General features: G+C 42.0%; 1 protein-coding gene across 1 annotated transcript in view; it reads right to left on the bottom strand.

Moving 5' to 3' along the window:
* Window positions 1–769: 769 nt before the first annotated feature.
* Window positions 770–25,529, bottom strand: part of CD82 (CD82 molecule) — a 151,437-nt gene continuing 126,677 nt past the window's right edge. Inside the window, exons 3-8 of the mRNA XM_044681859.1 lie at window positions 23,950–24,071; window positions 23,550–23,624; window positions 7,943–8,050; window positions 4,037–4,243; window positions 3,775–3,858; window positions 770–2,148 (exon numbers count right to left, since the gene is read on the bottom strand). Of these exons, the coding sequence (XP_044537794.1) occupies window positions 2,071–2,148; window positions 3,775–3,858; window positions 4,037–4,243; window positions 7,943–8,050; window positions 23,550–23,624; window positions 23,950–24,071 (674 nt within the window). The 3' untranslated portion in view covers window positions 770–2,070. The remainder of the gene's footprint in view (window positions 2,149–3,774; window positions 3,859–4,036; window positions 4,244–7,942; window positions 8,051–23,549; window positions 23,625–23,949; window positions 24,072–25,529) is intronic.

Below are 25,529 nucleotides of genomic sequence, written 5' to 3'. Positions count from 1 at the left end.
AGGTCTAGTATGCCTTCTAATCCCATCCTGCAGTAGAACAGGACAAGAGGCCCCCTGCAGAATCATCGTGTTCAAGCTACCAGAGACTTAATGAACTTAGGCTCCAACTCTTTTGAAGCTTAGGAGAAAATGGCAGAGAGGGTGGAGGTAGGAGATATATACATATATGGAGAGAGAGAGAGAGAGAGAGAGAGAGAGAGAGAGAGAGAGAGAGAGAGAGAGAGAGAGAGAGAGAGATAAAGAGAGAGAGGGAAAGAGGGAGAGGGGGGAGAGAGAGAGACAGAGAGAGACAGAGACAGAGAGAGACAGAGACAGAGAGTGTGTCTTGGGGAGGAGTAAGTTATCCAATTACAGATAATGAATCTGTGGAATGGGGAATTAGAACCTAGGTCTCCAGATTCTATCTAGGCCAGGTGGCTCCACAGATTAACCTCCCATCCTACCTGTCCTTCAGCAGCACTACATGGGCAAGGTTTTTGCCTGCCAAGGTCCAGTCTGGATTATACATCCCTGACTCCCACTGGGTCTGAGCCAGAAGGAATCCTAGGAATTATACCATCGAATGGGTCCTCCATGTTGTTCCACATTTTCCAGGTGATAGTTGGTGTGTTGTGATCCAATGATGTGATCTCCAGGGGACATTCTATCTTCAAATTCCATAACCCAAGGAAGCCAGATACTCCCTCATTCCACTCGATCCCAAAGTTCATCAAGGATCCCCACTATACCTGTAGGCCACACTCCCAAGCATGCCACAACATCACTGTGATCCGATTTGTTACAAATCCACTTTATTTCTAAGCTCTCCATCTCTTATTTAGATCTGAGTTTTGCAGGTCTGTACATGCAGAACTTCCCCCGCCCCACCTCCACACCATGGCCTTGGGGCTCCTCTCAGGGGGAGGGAAGTTGCTGCCTGAAAAAGGGACCTAGCTTCTTAGAGAAGGAGGCCAATGTATTTCCTGCTTCTCCAGGAAGCTACTAGTTACAAAAATTTCAGGCTAATTTAGTTGCCATTCCACCTTTTGGGGACCCAAGGGCCACCCCTCCCCTCCCATCATCCCTCTCCCCATACACGTATTCACACAGATACACACTCATAGCCAGGCACTACTGTCTTCTCAGGTGTCTCCTGAGTATTTGGAGCTCATATAAGGAAGGCAGATTTCTCTGGGAAGCCAGGACCCCCTCCCTTCTGTTCTTAGACTGGGAGTGCTAGGTTGGTGAGACCTTTATTCAGCCGCACCAGATGGGCAAGCCTTTTTTTTTTTCTTTTTTGGCTGCCAAGGCCTAGCCCTGGTCACGCAGACCTGATTCCCATTGGGTTTGTGCCAGGCCTTGGCCAACGGCACATCTTCCAGCTGAGTTAGCACAACAGTGGTACTCAGGTGGTATCAAGGGGACGTCTAGGCACTGAGGTTGGGTGGGTGGGGGGGGACTTAAATGACAGGACAGGAACTTATTGGAAAAAAAAGCAGTCCATCCATTGAAGAGACACACCTGAGATATCTGGAGATGGCCCTTTGGCAGCCCCTAGTCACAAGCCCTATTTCACGGTCCCCCCAGGGAGGAAGGCAATGGGACTCCACTCTAGCCTGTGGAAAGGAGAAGGGGTGGCCCATTCTTCTGAATAACACATGCCAAACTGTGGCTGGTTAGGAGTGTGAAGGAATTAAATGCTTTTTATCAATAAAAAAAACCTTGACGGAAGTCAGGGCAGAAGGAGCTGAGGGTCAAAAGGAGATAGACAGATAAAAGATGCAAGAAGTCTCTCCACCGCCAACCAGAGTAGGAAGACACAACCTTTCCAAGTGGTCATCTAAGAGTTCTGAGGAGGGGCCGAGGCAGGAAGGGATCAGGCCGGGGGGAGGAAGGGAAGTTTCTTCAAACGAGGCCCATCAGGAGGAGCCCAGGGTCTGGAGCTTCCCAGATTTGAGGGAAGTGTCAATAGGGAGAGTGGGAAAGCCACAAACTCGGGAAGGGGTGGAATATAATTTGCTGGGAGCCATGGAGGCTCCAAAGAAAGCTAGAGTCCAGAGCTCTCCATGGCAGGAGGCAATCGAAGCCACCTCAGTACTTGGGGACCTTGCTGTAGTCTTCTGAATGGATGTGTCGGCACAGACAGATGGACAGCATCATCCCCAGGAGCTAGAGGAAGAGAAGCACAAGATGAGAGAACTTTCAGGGCCTCCAGGGCCTCAAATCGGTCTCAATATTGGTTCAGAGGAATCTGCCACTCTAGTTCAACCTATCTTTAGAACTTCAAGAGCTGGTCTTCAGGCAATAGCCATGGGCCATCACCAACCCCATCCCTGAAGCTTTCCTGGCTGGGTGGGACTTGCCAGAGTGTACCCTTCTCTGGCACAGCCTCAGAAAGCCCAGTTGTATCCCCAAGGCCAACCAAGGCAGGGAAGGATGACTTCCAGGAACATCCAATTTAACATTAGAAAGATGTCATATAATCTACTCTAATCCAAACTGGGTGCTTTGGGTTGAGGAGGAGCGGAATTTTAGAGCAGTTGTTTTGGTTTGTTTTTTTAAATGTGTTTGTGTCAGCCAATTAGCTAAGTTGGTTTTACCATGGAGGCCAGAGTTTGGTTCAAATTCCTGGTGGCATCCCATGCCCCATACTGCCTCCCCCTGACTTCTTCCTTCAACAATCCAATTGCATCCACTCATTAAGTACTTTAGTTTACAAAGTGCTTTCTGCTTATATATCTTATTTGATTCTCTATCAACCCAGTGAGACAGGGCAAGGCTAGGACCTGTTATCACTAAGTTAACAGCTGAGGAAACCAAGGCTCAAAGAGCCTTTCCCAAAGTTGGTGCATTCGTTAGTGTCAAAGCTGGCATCAGGAGCTCTTCCCACTGTGCCACACTATGTTTCCCTATCAGATCAGGACTTGATCCCAAGATGAATCCAGACTGGCTGTACTGGGTAATTAGGGAGCTATAGAGTGTATGTGTGCTAAGGAGTGGGAAGAAGGCAGGATTTAATACACATATATCCCAGATCTAATTGCATGCCAGCTCCAGGAAGGGAGATGGAAGGGAGGGAGGGAGACAATCTGGATCATATAATTTGGGAAATCTTATGTGGAAAATTGTCATTACATGTAACTGATGAAATAAAACATAAAAATCAATCAATCAATCAAAGATGGTAGGAGCTAGAAGGGGCTTTAGAGATCATCAAATTTACTCTCAACTTATTTTAGAGAAAAGAATAAGATGCTCAAGGAGGTGCAGGGACTTGCCCAAGGTCACACAGCTGAGCTGGGATCTGAACCCTGGTCTTCTGACCTCAACATTCTTTTCTCTGTTGCCACCACATGCTTTTCCTGGGGGAGTAAAGCACCAGAACCTCTGCCAAGTAGAATCGTGGGAACTAGTCAGGAGTCACAAGAATGGGCTGGGCCAGAATGACCAAGGATGCCAAGAGGAACAGTGATGCCGAGTGAATTCAGACAGCTCCCAGACCACAATGGCAAAAGGGAAGATGTAAAAAGCTGGGATTCTAAGTGGAAAAGGGGTCTTAGAGGTTATTTGTCCAATCCCCTTATTTGGAGGATGAAGGATAAACAAAGGAAGGGACTCAGTGGTCCCACAGGTAATAACAAGTCCTTTTGACTCCAAAGATGGTGTTCTTTACCCTGGGCTATGCTGGAGAAAGGATAGGCCATAAATTCCCACACAAACACACCTCCTCCTATCACCTGCCAAATTATCTCAAGTGGACATCCCTGGATGATGAAGGGGCAAGAGAAAACTAACCTCAATGACAGCAACACCAATGCAGACTCCAAGAATGATGCCAAGATTATCCTGTAGCCACATCTGAACTTTCTCCATGCAGCCCTGCATGGTGAAAATATAACTGAATCACAGAGGAAGAGGAAGGAGGAGGAGGAGGAGGAGGAGACCCATCACTTTAGAAAAGATCAATCCCTTCCATCCTTTGAGGAAGGAGGTCACATCAAGTGAGGGAAGAATGGAAGCTCCAAGGGCTCCACTTCCAATTGAATCGTTTACCCACCTCAGTGTAAACAGGCCAGTCCTTGGGGTCATTATTGCTCTGGGTATTGTTGAAGATCTCGCAGAAGCCATTCTTGATCACATTCCCCTCCTCCATTACAGAGAATGACTCATTGTTACAGGAACAAGGGTAGGTGGTGACTGTCCTATTCATGAGGTTGATATTCTCTGTCCAGTTAAGATAGCTAGTCCAGCCACAGCATTTCACCTGTCAGCAACACACGCAGTGAAGAAACATGGCATGGTTAGGCCAGCATCCTGTATTTGAGATTAGTTCTACAACGTACAAGGTGTGTGACTTTGGGCCGGGAACTTCCCCATCCTGTTCCACGATGTCCTTTCTAGTCTGAGGGACATTCTCTGTTCCTGACATTGTGTTCTCCTGGCCCTCCAAACTCTGACATTCTATGTTCTCCTGTCCCTCTCAGCTGCAAATCTAGGGACCCTTCTAGTACTGATATTCTATGTTCTAAGACCTCCCCCAGATCTGAAATTCTATATTCTAAGGTTCTTCCCCGCTTTGGCACTCAGTTCTCAGAGGCCTGACATTTTGTGTTTTCAAGTTCTTTCTAGTCTGCCGTTCTCTATATACTAAGATCCTTCTCAGTGGTGGCATTATGTTCTCCATCCCTCTCAGCTGCAAATCTAGGGTCCCTTCTGGTACTGATATTTTATGTTCTAAGACCCCGTCCAGATCTGAAATTCTATGTTCTAAGGTTCTATGGCACTCAGTTCTAAAATGCCTGACATTTTGTTTTAAGTTCTTTCTAGTCTGACATTCTCTGTTCTAAGATCTTCTCAGCTCTTGACATTGTGCGCTCATGTCTCTCTCAGATCTATCATTCTCTGATCTAAGATCTCTTCTAGATTGGACATTCTGTGCTTTGCAACTCCATTCAGTTCTGGCACTTTCTGTTCTAAGATTCCTTCCAGCTTTGACATTCTCTCTGCTCAAAGCCCTTCCTTCCAGTTCCACTGTTCTGTGTTTCTATAAGTGTGATGTCAAACATCAAAGGCAGGGTCAGGGGTTCCTTTTCCAAAGGAAAGGAGGAGTTTCCTACCCAGGCTAGGAGCAACAATCCTTCCAGCTTCGCTGAGAGGCAATGGACATGTCACTGGTTATAGGGAAACATAGGCTTAGGAAATGGTGTCAGGGGCTAATACCATGCTGACTCCTTTCATTTTGGAGGTTGGTTCAATGGTTATTGAGAATTGATGTTAAGATCAGTCTGTGGCCTCAGAGTATCCTTACCCATCTGAGGAATCCCTGAGCCTTGAGAATTCTATGGACGTCAAGTGCCTTTGGAATTCTGGATTACTGTCAGATGAATCATAAGATCTAGAACTGGGGGAGACTCTAGAAATCATCTAGCCCAGCCCTTTCATTTTATAGATAGAGAAACTGAGGACCAGAAAAGATAAGGCCCAAAGCAGTAAGAGACCCACAAATCCAGTTCCCTGACTAATTCAAATTCTCTCTGCACTGTACAACATTGCCTCTTGAGATGACCTCTAAGGCTCTAACTCTGAGATTCTGTGCCTTGCCTTGGATCCCTACAGTGAAGAAAACCTTACTTTACCTTCCTTCTTACACCAGACTAAGAACTATAGCCATTTTCCCTGGGAAAGAGGGCTTTCCCACACTGGAAAGAACCACTGATGATGGACTAGGTTCCTTAAAGAGAAGCCACAGGTTTTATAAGCCAAGAGGTCACTGTCTAAACTCCAACACTCTAGAGAAGCCAGCAAGGCTAACATAACTGTTTCAGTTGCCCATCGGTAAAATGGGCACAATGTCTAACACATGGCAAGCACTTAAATAAGTTCTCATTCATACATTTATCATTATACTTGTAAATGTTTTATACCTGCTATGAAAAATAGGAAAAAGTTATTTAAAGCACTATAGTAAGTTATTGTTATTATTATATCTTTGTCCTTAACTTTTTTAAAAAAGGAATTTCATATAATGACATACCTAGATTTAAAACAAATCTGAAGACTGAACAACCAAACTGAGTCTTAAAAGTAGAAATTCAGAAATTAAAGCCTTGACAGTAGGATTTTACCATATAATTCCTTTATACATCAAGGTCATCTAATACCTTTGAATGAATGAATGAGTAATTAAGGGAATGAATGAAATGAGTAATTGAATGAGCAAAAAGAGTGAATGAATGAATGAAATAAGTAAGGGAATGAACAAATGGATGGATGGATAAATGAATGAATGAAAAGTCATTTCTTAAGGATTTAGTATGAACCAAACACTTAGGGATATGACTGCCTGTTCTCACCAAGCTTACATTCTTACAGGTGAAGACAATGAATATAAGGAAGAGTAATGGCCAGGGAAGAATGTTTCAGAGAGGAAAATCCAAGAGAGTGGTGATTAGAATAAAAGAGTAATTCAGTAGAGTGTCCTTGTCAGCAATGATGGTGTGGATTTATTCTGTTTACATTTTGGGGGAAGCCAATGGTAGTAGATTTGGGTCAATTAGTTTTAGGCTCATATCCCACCCCTTTTCCTTAGTAGCATGAACAAGGTAATGAATTTCACTGTTTCCTCATCTGTAAAATGGGAATAATGGCCCTTATAGCACCAACCTCACACACAGTGTCACTTCGAGGATCAAATTTGCGCTTTCCAAACAAAAATCTCATTTCAGGAACAAACTACAGTCGTGGAAGTCTCCCTAACGTTCCTAACACAGTCCAGGAGTAGAAGGGTCTGCTTCAGATGGTAGTGAGCTCCCCAGCACTTGAAGATTTTAGGTAAAGACTGGATAATCACTTCTCAAGGATGCCAAGAAGGGCTTCCTGTAAGGGATGGACTCTGTGGCCCCTTACAAGTTTGAGCTTCTAAGTTAAAGGGACCACCAGCTCCTATGAACTTGTCCTTCCTCTGCGGCTGATTCCCTGGATGACCCTGGAAAAGTCGGCTTCCTTCTCTGGGCATCGGTTTTGTCATCTGTAAGAATAAGGGGACTCACCTACAAGGTCCCCAAGGTCAATCAGCTCTGATAGTCTCTGCTCTGGTGGTCCCATGCATTAGCTCCTGGGGCCAGCAGGGGGTGCCCTAAGGCTGCTAAATGAGGTCCCTGTTCCCTGGCTGCTCCAAAGCCACAGAAGGAATCTATAGCTGCCTCCCTCCAGATTTAGAGTTGGAAGGGAACTTTGAGATCATTTAGCCCAAACCTCTCACTTTACAGATGAGGATACCAAGGTCTGAAGCCATGAACTGTGGCACAATGGAAAAATCATTGACTTTAGAGCCAGAAGAATGGGGTCAGCTCTTGCCCCTGACACTTCCTACCTATGGAAACTTGGACAAATTACTAAGCTTCCCTGCCCTTACGTTCCCTTATCTGCAAAATGAGGGGACCTCGCTTTCCTTTTTTTTTAAGGTACGGAAGGCTCAGTTTTCTCATCTGTAAAATGATGGAGATCTTAGTTTCCTCATCTGCAAGATGAGAGGGTTCCAGTTTCTTCATCTGTAAGAAATTGGTGTCTAGTTTCCTCATCTATAAGGTAAAGGAGCTCAATTTTCTCATCTATAAAATAAGGGTGGGGGGCTTAGTTCCCTCATCTGTAAGGAGAAAAGGGTTCCATTTCCTCTTCCATCTATAAGATAAGGGAGAGTCTATCTCTGGGTCCACCAAGGTAAGATAAGAGAGGCATTTCTTGAATTTTTATAAGACTTGCCCTGTTACTTGCTATTCCCTAGACCAGGCTGACTGAAGACAAGAGATAGAAAATCCTTGCCAAAGCCAGAGAAATCTCCAGCCATCCCTCCTCCATCTACCAGTCTCAAACAGTGACCATCCGTGACCCAGGCCCCATCTCCAAAAGGCCCGATGGTATAGGACATTCAGATGGCCCCAGTCCCTCTCCCCAAACAACGTACCTGTGACTGTACATAATCCCAGGTCTCTTGAACAGCTGCCTGTTGATAGTTGTCAGGATCGTAGTTCAAAATCAGATTGTTCACAATGGTGCTCATCTCTTCCTTGACCTAGAGAGGTGGGGAAAGAGAGTGAGAGTCAGATCAACTGAAATACAGGCTTTATTTCAATATTCTCCTCTTCCCTAAATGCTGGTGCTGGGTACCGTGGAAGACATCTCAGGACACTTTTAGATATGGAGGGAAGAGGTGACGATGCTTGTTACAAAGAGATGGACTCATCCTTCCCAAATGGATACTGAGAAATTATCACCAGGTCAGATGAGACGTCCCTTCCCATTGAGCAAAAGAACTCAACTCAGGAGCCTCTCAGAGCTTGCTTATTTATTTATTTATTTATTTGTTCATTATTTATTTATTTATTTGTTTATTTGGTTGTTTGTTTGTTTCTTCCTTCCTTCCTTCATTCATTTGTTTTAGCCCTAATATATTTTATATATATTCATTCATTCATTCATTCATTCATTTATTTATTTATTGGTTTTAGCCCTGATATCTTTTATATATATTCATTCATTCATTTATTTATTGGTTTTAGCCCTGATATCTTTTATATATATATTCATTCATTCATTCATTTATTTGTTTTAGCTCTGATATCTTTTATATATATCCTTCTATATTAATTTTATTTGTCATAAGGCTAGGCAATAGAGGTTAAGTGACTTGCCCAGGGTCACACAGCTAGGAAGTGTCTGAGGCCAGATTTGAACCTAGGATCTCCTGTCTCTAGGCCTGGCTCTCAATCCACTGAGCCATCCAGCTGCCCCCGCAGAGCTTATTTATTTAAAATAGGACCAGCTACCTTTGCAGCTTTTCAGGAACATGCCAGTGTGAAGAGAAATAGATTCGTATGTAAATGGATGTCATGGTGAGGGGAAGTGGCAGTGAGAGGGTGGTCAGCATCTCCAGAACCACAACTTTGCATGAAATCAGGCTTCTGGGTCATTTCCATGTCCTTCCTCTCTGAGTACCTTGCCTAGCTTCCTGATTTGTAGCAGAAACTGGCCCCTGTTTCTCTGGGGGTTGGGGAATCCAAAGGCAGTGCCCTCAGGAGTCCCTTTCCTTCTTGAGAAACAAAAGGGGGTAATCAGAGGGAAAGCTGAGGCTCCTGGCTGGGGGATTCCAGAGTACTGAAAAGAATACACACACACACACACACACACACACACACACACACACACACACACACACACATCTCCGCTCTCTAGTTTTGGAGTCAAGGTGCTGAAATGAAAATTTCTGCCTATCTCATTTCTGTTTTTCTCTATGGTGGCCATCTTAGACACTAATAAAAGTGGAGCCCAATGGATTGGGGGGTCCCTAGACCAAGCTCATCTCAATCCCGCTTGTTTAAACGCAAGAGGAAGCAGCTACAGTGAGTGATCAGCTCGTGTCTGTAAGTGTGGACAGCTCCCTCCCTTCACCTGTCTCTCTGACTGCTGAAATGCCCATCCTTCAAGGCTCAGCTCAATGGCCCCACTAGCCTTACTGCAGAGAAATTAATTGGTATTTCCTTATCTGTGTGTAAGTTCCTCATCCCATTAATATGTGAGCTCCTTGTGTTTTGTTTTGTCTTTCTGTCCCAGGCATTTAGCACAGAATTTCACTCATTTTTTTTAATTTTTATATTTTGGTATAGACCTGCTAAATTCATTGATGTTAAGGCTCTCAGTAGACTCCTCCCAGACAATGGGAAGCCTCACCTTCTCTCAAACTTATTGCCTTAGAGCACTGCTTGGGGGCACTAAAAAGAATGAGTGGCTGGTCTTTTGTCAGAGGTAGAATTTGATCCCAGGTCCTTCTGATTCTGGGCCTCATTGTTATCCATTATACCTGGCACCTAGTTGGGTACCTCTTCTCACCAATGATCATGGGAACCTTTACAGTTTGTCCCTTAGAGATTCCTTCTTACTTTAACCATTTGATGCACCTGGGGTCACCCTTCTCTCCCATATTCTCTTCAGGCCTTTAACTCTGAAGTTCTAGATTAAATGTTCTGCTTATACACCAGATGTAGGCACAGAGTAAGGCTCAACTTTCCTATTTCACAGCCCCACTGATCCCAAAATAAAACCACAGGATTATGGGGGCAAAGCAATTTCCACTAAAGACTCTACAACAGGCCAGAGGCTACAGAAGGGAGGGCCTCTTTGCCAGCACTGCTGGCCTCTTTCTGGTTCCCCAGGAATCTAGGCATTAAGGAGCAAGGGGTCCATACATAGCTGGGAATACTGCAGTAAGAGGGGCTTGAGAAGGCACATAACTGTACTAAAGGGAGCCCTAGTTCTGGCCATGAGAGAAGAGATGGTCTCACCCAGGGCTCTAATGCTCCCTCTGGTCCTCACTGATGGTCCCAGCCTACAGCCTCCATCCATCCTCTGCATGCTCCTAGCACTTAGTAGTTGTAATAATAATTAGCTAGCATTTATATAGTGCTTTAAAGGTTTGCAAAGCACTTTACAAATATTAACTCATTTTATCCTCACAAAAACCCTTGATGCTAAGTGCTATTATTATCCCTATTTTATAGATGAGGAAACTGAAGCACACAGGGCTTAAAATGCCTTGCCTACAATCACAGAGTATCTGAGGATGAATATGAACTCAGGTCTTCTTTATTCCAGGTCCAGTAATCTAGCTATTGTACAACCTAGCTGGCTCTAAAAAAAAAAAAAAAAAAAAAAAAAAAAAAAAAAAATCCATCCCCCTTTTTTCTTTTTCCTCCTCCTCCTTCTCTTCCACATTCCTATAGTGATTTGAAGTTCAACAATCATATGAAGGAGCTTTTGTAAAATTGTCTATTTCCATTTTACAGATGAGGAAGCCAGGGCTCAGGGAAGTTGTGACTTCCCTGTGGTCAAATAGCTCTTAAGTAGCACAGCTAGGATTTGAATCCAAGTCTCTGTCTTCTAATTTAAGGTCTGTTCCAATATGCCACTCACTGATCACTTCCTGCTACAGTATCAGTTAATTTCAGAATGCAGTTTGTCTCCCAAAGAAGACCATAACCTTCCCCCAAGGATGCTCTTTCATGGGCTCTCTCTATCATCCAGCTTTACTAGTTCACTCACTGCACTGTCTCCCATCTGTGTGTCTGGCCACTGAATGTCTTATGGCTGTCCTTCGTCTCTACCTTGCAGAATTCCTGGCTTCCTTCAGGACTCACCTTCCAAAGGAGTCATTTCCTGATCTCCCAGTGTCCTCCCTTCCAAAACTTCCCAGGCTTCCTTCAAGACTCTCCTTAAATCCCACCTTTTGGAAGAAGCTTTTCCCAGTTCCTCCCCACTGCTAGTGCCTTTTGGTCTGAGATTTACCTTCCATTTAGGCAGCTGTGTGTCTTGTATGTGAATCCTTATTTACTGGGTGCCTCCCACCCTCTCCCATTAGACTGTAAACTGCTTGATGTCAAGAACCATGTTTATGTCTTTCTTTGTATCTTCAGCATTTGGCACAGTATCTGGCACATAGTAATACATGCTTAATAAATGCTACTTGTTGACAATTGACTGACAATACATTCTGGACACATACATACATATATATAGATAAATATGCAGAAAGATAGAGATAGATAGAAGGATGGATAGATGGAAGGATGAATAAATTGATGGATAAATGCACAATAAATAGATAAGTATGTAGTTAGATGGGTGAGTGGATAGATAAATAGATGGACAGACAGATATAGATAGATATAGATATATAGATAGATAGATAGACAGAGAGATAGATAGATAGATGAATAAATTGATGGATAAATGCACAATAAATAGATAAGCATACAGTTAGATGGATGAGTGGATAGATAAATAGATGGCCAGACAGATATAGAGAGATATAGAGAGACAGACAGAGAGATAGATAGATATAGTTAGATAGACAGATATAGATAGATAGACAGATGAATAAATTGATGGATAAATGCACAATAAATAGACAAGTATATAGTTAGATGGATGAGTGGATAGATAAATAGATGGACAGACAGATATAGATAGATATAGAGAGACAGACAGACAGAGAGATATATATAGTTAGATAGACAGATGTAGATAGACATACATAGATAGATGAATAAATTGATGGATAAATGCACAATAAATAGACAAGTATATAGTTAGATGGATGAGTGGATAGATAAATAGATGGACAGACATAGATAGATAGATATAGATAGATATAGACAGACAGATAGAGAGATAGAGAGATAGATAGATAGATAGATAGATAGATAGATGAATAAACAGATGGACAGAAAGATGTATAGCTAGATTGCTAAATAGATGCTGTCTCCTCTGCAAGAAATATAAACTCCTTAAGGTCAGTGAATGTTTTACTTTTGTCTTTGTGTTCCCAATACCTAGTGCCTGGCACATAGTAGGTGCTTACTAAATGTTTGACTGATTGAGAGCAAAGACTCTCTTCTACTTGATTTGTTTATTCTAAGCATTAAGCACAGACCCCTCCTTGCCCTACTAACCCCCACCCCCACCTCATACACCCAAAGAAAGAGTTTAGTAAAATTGCATAGATCAGTTCTATCCCAACCATCAAAGCCATGCTCATGGCATAGAGAGGGGGAAAAAAAAAAAAGCTCTGGGTTTGGTGTCAAGGAACCCAAGTTCAAATTCTGCCTTTGACATCTACTAACTATGTGACAAAGCAAAGTTGCATAGCTTTTCTGAACCTCAGTTTCCTTAGCTAGAAAAAGGGCTAATAAGACTCACCCAAGCAGCCCCCTAAGTCTACTAAAGAAATGTGAGCTATTATTATTCTTTGGTCTCAGCCCACAGTTTCCCTTTCCAACCATAAAGGAGAACAGAAAGGACCCAACTTCTTCCTTTTGCCCCCATCTCACTCCCACCCCCACCACCCCTTAAGCAAGGGTAATGCAGAAACCTGAGCTGGTGGTGGGGAGGGGGGAGTTGACAGACTTTCCATCTGGACTCCCATGAGGTGTGAGAAAGGCCCTCTCACAGAGGATTGCTTTGTCCCAGAGAAAACCCGTTTCACCACCTGTGGCATTACGACGTGTGAATGTTGAGTGGAGTTTTTTGTATTTTGTTTTGTTTTGGTTTTAATGGGGATGGATGAGAGGGAATTACAGGGTGTCCCTCCCACCAAGCAGGTCACCTGGCTTTCTTTGATGCAAGGAAGGCCAAGGTAATTCAAGGAGCTAGAACAAATCTTAGGATCATGGGATCAGAGCTTTAGGGCTGCAAGAGACCTAAGATGTCATTTAGACCAATGTCTTCTTTTATAGATGGAGAAATTAAGTCCTTGGGCGGATGAAATGACTTGTTCTGTCTCACATACACGATAAATCCAAGCCTTTCATATTTACAGATGGGGAAACTGAGACCCCAAAGGGTGAACTGACTATCCCAGAGTCACAAGGTCATAAATTTAGAGGGAGAGGAGGCTTTGGAGGCCATCTAATTTAATCCCTTTTTTTACAGATAAGGAAACAAAGGATGCAATGGATTCATTTTACAGATGGGGAAACTGAGACCCCAATGGATGAACTGACTATCCCAGAGTCATGAGGTCATAAATTTAGATGGAGAGGAGGCTTCAGAGGCCATCTAATTTAATCTCTTTGTTTTACAGATAAGGAAACAAAGGATGCAATGGATAGAGCATTGGGTCTGGAGTCAGGAAGAACCAAGTTCAAATCCAGCTTCAGACACTAATTAGCTATGTGATCCTGGCCAAGTTACTTAATTCTGTTTGCCTCACTTTCTTCATCTGTAAAATAAGCTGGAAAAGGAAATGGCAGACAATTCCAGGATCTTTGCCAAGAAAACCCAAAATGGGATCGAGAACAGCTGAACACAACTGAAAAAAATTTAACAACAACAAAACTAAGGACTGAGGAGGGAGGGAGTAAGGTGACCATGGACGGATCAGACCTCTGACTTCAAGATCTGTATTTTTTTTTAAATCACTGTACAATGCTACTTTTTCTCCTCTCTTTTTTGCTGGGAAGGTCAGAGAAAATAGCTCAATCTGAAGAGAGTGAAATTATAGAAAGAAGGTCTACCATTTCTCCATCCACCTGCCCTTCGCCTGACCTCAGTCATTCTCCCAGGATCTGGGGTCCTCTTTCTGCCCTCTGGCAGCTGCAGGCCTGAGCCCTGGCAGAGGCCAACAGAGGAAAGGCCCAGATCATCTTCCTACCCTTTTTTTTTTTTTGCCGGGCTTTGCTTCAACTCAGATTCTTTCCGACCACCAAGTTTCCTGATCTCATTCCCAGAAACTACTATTTTCCACTGCATGGAGGGAAAAAGATGGATGTGTAAGAGAGAAATGGAAAGGGACTCTAGAGGATTTAGAGACTGGCCTGGAGCCCAGTCTAAGCCTGGACCTGGGTGACCTGCAGTCAGCCAACACCTTCATGTACTTTCCCCTCCTGGTAAGGACTCAGTTCCCAAGCTCAGCCCTCTTCCTAGGGCAATTCCAAACAAAGGCCATGGCTAGAAATGCCAGGGAAGCAAGATACTGATGAGCTTCTTTCCTTTTGTGTCCCATTAGGGACTGTTTCAGAAGGTGTCGTGGGAATTGGCAGACAGGGACTCATTCATATCCCAAGTTCAAATCCACGTTCCATGTTCCAAATCCAAATCCATGCTCCAAAGAGCATCAGTCAGCCATTGTGCCAAGTGCTAAGGATATGAAGAAAATGAAAAAAATATAGTGCCTGCCCTCAAGGGGCAAATATTATAACAGGGAACTAAAAATGATCCATAGAAGATATATTCAGGACAAAGGGGTGGTAATCTCAGAGGGAAGGCACTAGCTTTAAGGGAGATCAGAAAAAGTTTTTTGTAGAAGGTTGGATTTGAGCTGAGTTGAAGGAAGCCAGTGGAGCTAAGAGGTAAAGATGAGCAGGGACAGAATTCCAGTTATGAAGAATAGCCAGTGAGAATGGGTGGCATCTGGATAAATACTGTTGTATATAGGGAAAAGCAAAAGGGCAGATGTTTCTGGATTTTAGAGTTTGTAAGGTGAGGGGGAAGGTGGAAGGAGCCTGGAAAGGTAGGAAGATCCACTGTGTGTACAAAAATATCTATAGCCTTGCTCTTTGTGGTGGCAAAGAACTGGAAACTAAAGGGATGCCCTTCAATTGGGGAATGGCTGAACACATTGTGATATATGACAGTGATGGAATATTATGTTATAAGGAATGAAGAACAGGATGATTTCAGAAAGAGCTGATGCAGAGTGAAATAGGCAGAACCAGGAGAACATTATACACAATATCTGAAACATTATGGGATGATCAAATGTGATAGATTTAGCTATTCTCAGCCATACAACAATCCAGAACAATTCTGAGGGACTTATGAAAAAGAATGCTATCCACCTCCAGAGAAAGAACTAATGGAGTAGGAACAAAGATGAAAGCATATGATTTATCACTTGTTTATTTGAGACTTTGTTTGTGGGTTTTGGTGTCATAAGATTATTCTCTTAAAAATGAATTATATGGAACTATGTTCTGCATGATAATACATGCATAACCCGATTGAATTGCTTGCCAGCTCTGGGAGGAGGAAGGGAAGAAGAAAGAGAAATAATATGGATCGTATAAGTTTGGAAAGTTTATGTGGAAATTTGTTATTAAAATTATAAAATTTTAAAATTTAAATATTAAATGATTAGATATTAAAATATTTCAAAAGGTAGGAAGGTCCATGTTTATGAAGCCCAAAAAAGGATTGTATATTTGACCCTGGAGGGAATAAGGTCCCATTGGAGCTGACTGAATGGTGAAGAGGTGACATGGTCAGACCCAAGCTTTGGGATGCTTACTTTAGCAGATGAGTGGAAAGTGGCTTTGAATAGGAGGAGACCTAAAACAGAGAGACTAGCTTGAAGGCTATTGTCATTGTCCAGGAGAGAGATGATGGTCTGGCCTGGGGTTGTGACTGTCAGAGGGAAGAAGTAAATGTACATGAGATGTTTTGTGAAGGTAGAAAATCACAAGACCAGATTAACAGGTGATGGTATTGGGGGGGGGGGGTGAAGGAAAGAAAGCAAGGGTCAAAGATGACACCAAGAGTGTGACCCTGGAGAGAAGCAGGGAGCATCTCCTTTGTCCTTCTTTCAGAAAGGTTCCAACCTTAAATGGGTCCTAACTCTTGGGTCAAGCTGACCATTGGGACAAAAGAGAGGTACCACCACCTCTATTATTTAACATTGTACTAGAAACACTAGCAGTGGCAATTAGAGAAGAAAAAGAAATAGAAGGTATTAAAATAGGTAATGAGGAACTAAGCTATCACTCTTTGCAGATGATATGATGGTCTACTTAAAAAATCCTAGAGAATCAACTAAGAAGCTTGTAGAAATAATCAACAACTTTAGCAAACTTGCAGGATACAAAATAAATGCACATAAATCATCAGCATTTCTATATATATCCAACACATCACAGCTGCAAGAGTTAGAAAGAGAAACACCATTTAAAATCACCCTAGACAACAGAAAACACTTAGGAATCTATCAACCAAAGCAAACACAGGAATTATATGAACACAACTACAAAACATTTTTCAAACAATTAAAACTAGATCTAAACAATTGGAAAAACATTGATTGCTCATGGGTAGGATGAGCTAACATAATAAAAATGGCCATTCTACCTAAATTAATTTACTTATTTAGTGCCATACCTATCAAACTACCAATAAACTTTTTTACAGAATTAGAAAAAACTATAACAAAGTTCATTTGGAAGAACAAAAGATCAAGAATATCAAGAGAAATAATGAAAAAACATGTGAAGGAAGCTGGCATAGCAGTATCAGATATTAAACTATACTATAAAGCAGTGGTCATCAAAACAATATGGTACTGGCTAAGAGACAGAAGGGAGGATCAGAGGAATAGACTTGGAGTAAGTGATATCAGCAAGACAGTCTATGATAAACCCAAAGAGCCCAACTTTTGGGACATAAATCCATTATTTGAGAAAAACTGTTGGGAAATTTGGAAAACAATATGGGAGAGATTAGTTTTAGGTCAACATCTCACACCCTACACCAAGGTAAATTCAGAATGGGTGAATGACTTGAATATAAAGAAGGAAACTATAAGAAAATTAGGTAAACACAGAATAGTATACTTGTCAGATCTCTGGGAAAGGAAAGATTTTAAAACCAAGCAAGAGCTAGAAAAAGTTACAAAATGTAAAATAAATAATTTTGATTACATTAAGTTAAAAAATTTTTGTACAAACAAGAACAATGCAAGCAAAACCAGAAGGGAAACAACAAACTGGGGAAAAAATCTTTATAACAAAAAACTCTGACAAAGGTCTAATTATTCAAATATACAAGGAGCTAAATCAAATGTACAAAAAAAAAATCAAGCCATCTCCCAATTGACAAATGGGCAAGGGACATGAATAGGCAATTTTCAGATAAAGAAATAAAAACTATCAATAAGCACATGAGAAAGTGTTCTAAATCTCTAACAATTAGAGAAATGCAAATCAAAACAACTCTGAAGTATCACCTCACACCTAGCAGATTGGCTAAAATGACAGCAGGGGAGAATAATAAATGCTGGAGGGGATGTGGCAAAATTGGGACATTAATGCATTGCTGGTGGAGTTGTGAATTGATCCAACCATTCTGGATGGCAATTTGGAACCATGCCCAAAGAGCGCTAAAAGACTGCCTACCCTTTCATCCAGCCTTACTATTGCTGGGTTCGTACCCCAAAGAGACTATAGGGGAAAAGACTTGTACAAAAATATTTATAGCCTTGCTTTTTGTGGTGGCAAAAAACTGGAAAATGAAGGTATGTCCTTCAGTTGGGGAATGGCTGAACAAATTGTGGCATCTGTTGGTGATGGAATACTGTTGTGCTCTGTTGTTGTAAGGAGGATTACTTAGTTATTACTTAGTTAGGGATATAGTATTGGATTAGATTAGAGGATAAGATAGGTACTAATGTACATTAAAGTGCAAATACAACAAACATAACAAAATTGCATTAAATGAAGAACATATAACATACTATAGATCGCATATCACAAATAATGTAAATAGTTGTGTAAATAGTATGTGTATATTGTAAATTGTATTATAGTACAAGTATTGTATATATGTAAAGGGTGTATATATGCATATTTGATCTGTATATCGTGCATGTATATATTATGTGTGTATTGTATGTATGTATCATATGTATATATGTGTATAAATGTAAATTCTGTGAAAAAGTAGATACGAATTGAGTTGCAAACATTTAAATGTAATTTGCATAAGTGAGTTTAATGTTTTGTTGTAATTTTGCTGTAAAACATGCAGTTTTGTGTTGAAAATGTATTTTTTCAAAATTGTTTGCATTTATTAGTTGGTAAGATATTTCTGTATTAGAATAGGAGTTGTGTTTGATGTTTGTTTTGACTTTTGTGTTGATATTTCATATTTGCTGTTGATTTTGTTAATTTTGTTGGAAATTTTTGCATTGTTACTTGTTGCTGTGTGCTTTGAACTATGTAACCATTCAATGTATTTATTTTACCTTTCCTTGTTAAAATCCCTAGTGTAGGGTAGAGTAGGAGAGTATTAGATAGAATAGAGTTAGTGTAGGTTGTTTGTCATTTTGGATTAGAATTTTAGTTTAGTTTGTAGTGCACAAATATCAAAATATTGTTAATTTTGGCTTTGTGCAAAGGGTGGAACTGTTGTGAGAAGGATTACTTAGTTATTATTTAGGAGACCTAACAGGATGGGCTAGAGAATTCCAAATGGAATGGGGAAGCAGGAAGTGTACCCCTATCTCTCTGAGACGGACTCCATGGTGGTTGGGACAAGTTGTAACTGACCCTGGGAGACCTCAGAGGAATTGGAGTTTGCATCCTGATTCCCTAGGATCCTGAAGGAAGACTGTCATCTACTTGTGGGAGATTTTGGTAGAGACTATTAATCCCAACCTGAGTTGCAGGTTAACTTGGGCTGGGTTAGCTCCCAGAATCTACCCACCTGAAAGAGTACAGCTAGTGGTCCTGGAGGAGCTGCAACATCACCGGAGTGTGTCAGGACTCTGCTGTGAGGATACCCACTTCTGTCCTGATATTTTTGGGCCCTGTCTTGTTTTAGGTCTCAGTTCAGTGTAGATAAGTCCCTCCCCTGACCCTGTGGTTTGCCCTTAGTCTTGAAGTGTAGAAACCCCTATTCCCATCCTTTACCATAGTTCTCTTGATTAAATTTGTTATAAATTCTTGTCATTTGCTTGCTAGTTTCCATAGGCCCCTTGTCTAGATGGTGCAGGGTGACAGTTAGGCCTAACTGCCACTTCTGTTAACAGACATTTCCCTTAGCAGTTAAACCCAGTCTCCCTAACTTGTTAGGTCCCCATCTTTTGTCATTCCTGTCTCCTACACACCCTTCTGGACCCACATTTAATATTTAAGTTAACTCTCCTGGTTTTCCCCATGAGAGCTCAAAGGAACAATAAACTGGAGGAATTCCATGCGAACTAGAATGACCTCCAGGAAGTGATGCAGAGTGAAAGGAGCAGAACCAGGAGAACCTTATACACAGAGACAGATACACTGTGGCACAACTGAATGTAATGGACTTCTGTACTAGCAGCAATGCAATGACCCAGGACAATTCTGAGGGATTTATGAAAAAGAACGCTACCCACATTCAGAGAAAGAACTACAGGAGTGAAAACACAGAAGAAAAACAACTGCTTGAACACATGGGTTGATGTGGACATGATTTGGGAAGTAAACTCTAAATGACCACCCTAGAACAACTATCAATAATATGGAAATAGATCTTGATTGATGACACATGAAGAAACCAGTGGAAATGTGCGTCAGCTATGGGGGAGAGGGGCTTGGGGGCAGAGAGTAAGAACATGAAACATGTAACCATGGAAAAAATTTTTCTAAAAAAAAATTAAATTTAAAATAATAAAAAAAAGAAAGGTACCAACCTATTTGTTCTCCCATAGGGAATTAATATGGGTTGAAGGTAAAAAGAAAAATAAAATTGTTTCTTCATGGACAAACAACATCAGCCGCAGCCCATGACATCAGTGGGATGGGAAAGAGGGAGAGTCTTATTTTCTTGCTGTCCTCTAAGAAAGAAGGGTGGGCAGCTAGGTGGCACAGTGAGGCTACAGCGCCAGACCTAGAGTCAGGAAAACTCTAGTGAGTTCCAATCTAGACTTAGACACTTAGTAGCTGTGTGACTCTGGTTTTATCTTTATTTTATTTTATTTTATTTTTAACCCTTGTATTTCGGTGTATTGTCTCATAGGTGGAAGATTGGTAAGGGTGGGCAACAGGGGTCAAGTGACTTGCCCAGGGTCACACAGCTGGGAAGTGGCTGAGGCCGGGTTTGAACCTAGGACCTCCTGTCTCTAGGCCTGACTCTCACTCCACTGAGCTACCCAGCTGCCCCCTATCTTTATTTTATTTTAATAACAAATTTACACGTAAGTTTTCCAAATTTATATAATTCGTGTTGTCTCCCTGCCTTCTTCCTTCTGCCCTTCTGGAGTTGACAAGCAATTCAGTCTGAGTTATACATATATTATCACACAAAACATGTTTCCATATTATTCATTTTCATAAGTAAAAAATCTTATGAAACCGAAACCTCCAAACATATACTCAAACACATGAAAAATCCTACACTTCCATTTGCATTCCTACACCAGTTCTTTCCTTGAAGATGGATAGCATTCTTTGTCATAAGTCCTGTGACCTCGGACAAGTCACTTAACTCTTTTTGCCTCAGTTTCCTCATCAGTCAGATGAACTGAGGGAGAAAATTGCAAACCACCCCAGTGACTTTCTCAATTATAAAAACTCTAAATGGGGTCCCAAAGAGTTAGACATGATGGAAACAACTAAACAACAACATCAAGAGGAGAAACTGAAGCACTGCTAAAGACTAGACCAGGGCACAGAGAGTATCATACATTGTAGGCAGTTCTGGACTTCCCTTTTTAGGAAGGACACTGATAAGTTGGCAGGTGACTGAGATGATAAAGGAACCTAAGAGCATTGGTTGAAGGAAGTGAGAAGTCTTCGGTGACAAAGTATGAAAGTTGTCTTCAAATACCTGAAGGGCTATCACCCAAAAGAAGAATTCAACTGGTCTGCTTGGCCCAGAGGGCAGTGCTAGAGCACAGTGCTGGCACGTGGAGGCTTGATATCAGAAAAAAAAAATGTTCTAATACTGTGGCCTGGTAGGGAATCGGGCTATCTTGGAACCAAGGGGTTTCTCCATCATTGGAAATCTTCAACCAGAAGCTGAATGGCTGCTTCGGGGTTAAGGTGGAGAGAAGATTCTTCTCCAGCTTTGGGTTGGGCTAGGTGGTCATGGAGGCCCTTTCTACCATTCCATGATTCTGTGAAGTAGGATGATGCCCTAGGTGAGGCAGTTCAGGCTAGCAGAAACCAGGCTGTACAACGAGTCTAGAGACCTAGGTGCTAAGTGATGTACCCTCCGATTACGGCCCCTGTGTGCATTGGCATCATTGGCACACTCATCAAATCTGAGAGCTGGAAGAGAATTTGCAACACAGAATGGTAGAAATGAAAGGCCCATAGAAGGCAGAATGTCAGAGTGTGAGATGGGGCTCTTAGGAAACAGAATGTCAGATTGGAAGTCTACTTGGAATATTGAATGATGTCAGAGCTGGAAGGAATGTTAGAATATGGAATGTTAGCATTGGAAGGGATTTGGGAACACAGAATGTCAGAACTGGGAAGATGCTTGAAACGTTGAATGTCATGGGGACAGTTATGTCACTCAGTGGATGAAAGTCCTGGGTTCAAATTTGACTTCAGACACTTCTTAGCTGTGTGACCCTGGTCAAGTCACTTAACCCCCATCTCCTAGCCGTTAGGGCTCTTCTACCTTGAAACCAATATTGTATTGTTTCTAAAATGGAAGGTAAGGGTTAAAAAAAGAAAAAGAAAAAATATATCGAATGTCAGAGCTGGAAGGGACCTTAGAGCCTTAGAAAATGTTAACATTGGAAGGCACTCTAGAACATAGCATGTCAGAACTAGAAGCCTTAGAACATGGGATGATAAGTGGAAAGAGATCTTAAAACCCAGAATGTCAGAATAGGGACTATCCTATGATATCGTAGAATTCTAAGGTTGGGAGATACCTTGGAACATGTAGTGTCAGAGTTGGGAGAGACCTTAGAGATCATCTTGTCTAATCCCTTCATTTTATAGCTCAGCTGAAGAACCAAAGCCCAGAGAAGTTGTGACTTGTCCAGGGTCATCAGTTGGTAGCAGAACTCATGAGTGAACTCAAGCCTCCTAACACCCAATCCTATGCTTTCTTCCCATCCTCAGTGCCTGGATCCTCTGATCACCTGATGTTCCTACTTGGATAGATTCTTCCATCACCCTGGTAGAAGGCTGGTCATTATGACTGGTCTCTGGACAGGGATGCAGATAAAAAAAAACAATGTTGGTTTCCAGGCACCAGGGTTGAACCTAGACCCCTGCAGAAAGAGCACCAGTGACATCTGACCTAACTCCCTCCTCTCAGAAAATGAAAACTGAGGTCCAGAGAGACTATTACTTGTCCAAGGTCATACAACCAGTGGAAAAGCCAATTTCAAATCCAAGTGTTCTTATTCTAAATATATAGCTTGTTCAGAGACAAGATCCTATGCAGCTCTGATATTCTATGATTGTGATTTGGCTGAGGGTAGAGTTTTTCCCTGGATATCTAGCAGGCATGACCTAGACAAGCAATTGTCAAAGTGTAGTCCAAGGAGCCTTGAGCGTGTCCAAGGCTCTTCCAAGGGGTCCATGAAGTCAAAAAAATTTATAACACCAAGATATTTTAATTTCAAATATGGTAACTATCAATAGATATAACCCATGTGAACAAAAGCTCTTAGGGTAGGGGGTGGAAGAGGAGGATTCTCAATAATTGAAAGAGTTTAAAGATATCCTAAGACCAAAAAGTCTCTCTCTATTGGCCTCTGTTGTTAGCCAATCTTTTTTTCAGTCCTGTCTGACTTTTTTTAGTGATAGTTTTAAATATTTTTCCATGTTTCCATGATTCATTTTCTTTCCCTCTCCCTTTCCAGACCAACAAGCAATTCCAACAAGTTATACAAATGTTATCACTTGATACCTATTTCCATGTTATTCATTTTTGCTATAGAAGTCCTGTCTAATTCTTTATGACATCATTTGGGTTTTTCTTGGCAGAGACACCGGAGTAGTTTGCTATTTCCTTCTCCAGCTTATTTTACAGATGAGAAAACTGAGGCAAACAAAGTTAGTGACTTACCCAGAGTCACACAGCTAGTAAGTGCCTTGAGGCTGGGTTTGAACTCATGAAGATGAGTCTCCCTGATTCCAAACCCAGCGCTCTATTCACTATCACCTAGCTGCCATACATTGGCATAGACAACTCAAGATCCCTCTCTTGGGATAATGGAAGGAAAGGAGCCAATGTCGGTTTGGTCAGCAGCTGTCCTTGCTCACTCACAGAATGGTCCATCCTTTGAAGGAACAGATAGCGCTTACCTTGTCTTTGTGGAAGTAGACAAGAACTCCAGCTGTCACCTGGGCCACGAGGATCAGAAGGAGGGCAGTAAAGTACTGGAAAGAAAAAAACAATGGATACAGAGATGGGGGGAATCAGCAAAGGATACCCCACTTGGCACGTGTCAAAGCTACAGCATCTATGAAGATCTTAGGACAGAAGGAAACTCAGTGGCCATCTAACTGGTCCTCCTCACTTTACAGGTGAGGAAACCAAGGCCAAGGGAAGTTAGGTGCCTAATGACGGAGCTAGCCTGGCTATGCCGCATGGGACAATGGGCAAGGGCTAGTCCTACCAATATCAGTCTCTAAGTCCTTTATATTGGAATGTGGTAGAAGACCAAAGAGAAAGACAAGAGCCCCCATCGGGGTTACCACTCACCAGCCCTAAGAGGCATCGAATCTCATTGACGGCACCAATGCAACCCAAGAAACCCATGATCATGGTCACGGCCCCGACCCCGATGAAGACATATGCCCCAATCTTCAGGTTGTTCGAGGTCTCTGGCGAAAGAAAAAGAGGATATGGTCATTCCCTTCCCAGTTTTCCCCCCCAAATTTGTCACCCCAGAATCAAGAAATAGGAACCAGAAGAGAGACTCATAAGAAATATCATATGTTTTCATTTGTGCAATAAATACTCTTCAGCTTACATGGTCCCAATATGAATGTTATCATAGTTGCTCTTGACAAATCCTGCACGTAGCAAGGCAGGGATTATTATCCTCAGTTTATAGAAGAGGAAATTGAGACTTGGGTGAAGCACCTGGTACTAAGCAGGTACTTATTGATCACTCAAAATGATCTGCCCAAGAGTAAGGTAACAATGATGGTGCTTGAACTGACATCTTCTACCTTCATAGGGAGGTCAGGACCCTTTACATTCTAAGATTTGTGGTCCTATGAAAATTATGATAGGTAGACTGGCCTAGTAGATAGAAAGCAGACCTCAGGGTCAGAAAGTCCTGGGTTCAAGTCCCGTGGGTCCACAGTGGTAAGTTACCAGACAGTTGTCTATTTGCCTGGGTGAAGGGAATTTCCTCACTGAGGTATTTCCTACCCTGATGAAGTCATAGTTCTAGTCCAAAAATTTAAAGAAAAAAAAGAAAAAAAATGACCACCTCTATGGTGGAAAGGCCACTAGGTTGGAGAGTCAGGAATATAGAATCTGAGAGTTAGACAGGATCTTGGATAGCATCTTGTCTTGATCCATTCATGACCAGAGATTTCACCTACAACATTCCAAATAAGTGGCCAACCAGGCTCTGTTCGAAGGCTCCAGAGAGGGGGAATCCACCATTTTGGAAGACATCCCATTCCACCTTTGGACAGCATTTATATACCTCATTTATTTCTTTAAAAGATAGCTCTGCGGGCAGCTGGGTAGCTCAGTGGATTGAGAGCCAGGCCTAGAGATGGGAGGTCCTAGGTTCAAATCTGACGTCAGACACTTCCCAGCTGTGTGACCCTGGGCAAGTCACTTAACCCCCATTGCCTAGCCCTTACCACTCTTCTGCCTTGGAGCGAATACATAGTATTGACTCCGAGATGGAAGGTAAGGGTTTAAAAAAAAAAAAAAAAAAGATGGCTCTGAAGCTTTTTCTGCCATAGTCAGTTGCTTTAATGAATTATTTGGGGAAGAGGCATTCTCTGGCCATTCCATGGGTTTTTCACTTAGGAACTTTTATATTTTATCTGGCCAACAGCAAGGACAGTCTCCTATGGCTAGCATGCTCTCTCTCTACCACTGTCTCCATCTCTCAGGTTTCCCTGGTTTCCCTGAAGAGTCAGCTCAAATTTTATCTTCTGCAAAGGGTATCTTCCTTCTCAGATGATGATAACTTCCTTTTCAAAGGGATCTTCCATCCCCCCTGCATGTAGCTTAGATGGATTGATTTCTTGACATGCTGGTTCCCCCATTAGAATAGAAGCTCCTTGAGGACAGGTATTAGTTTTTACATT

This window comes from Gracilinanus agilis, chromosome 6 (assembly GCF_016433145.1).
Source record: "Gracilinanus agilis isolate LMUSP501 chromosome 6, AgileGrace, whole genome shotgun sequence".
NCBI lineage: Eukaryota > Metazoa > Chordata > Mammalia > Didelphimorphia > Didelphidae > Gracilinanus > Gracilinanus agilis.
This window is presented reverse-complemented; position numbering and strand designations above follow the sequence as displayed.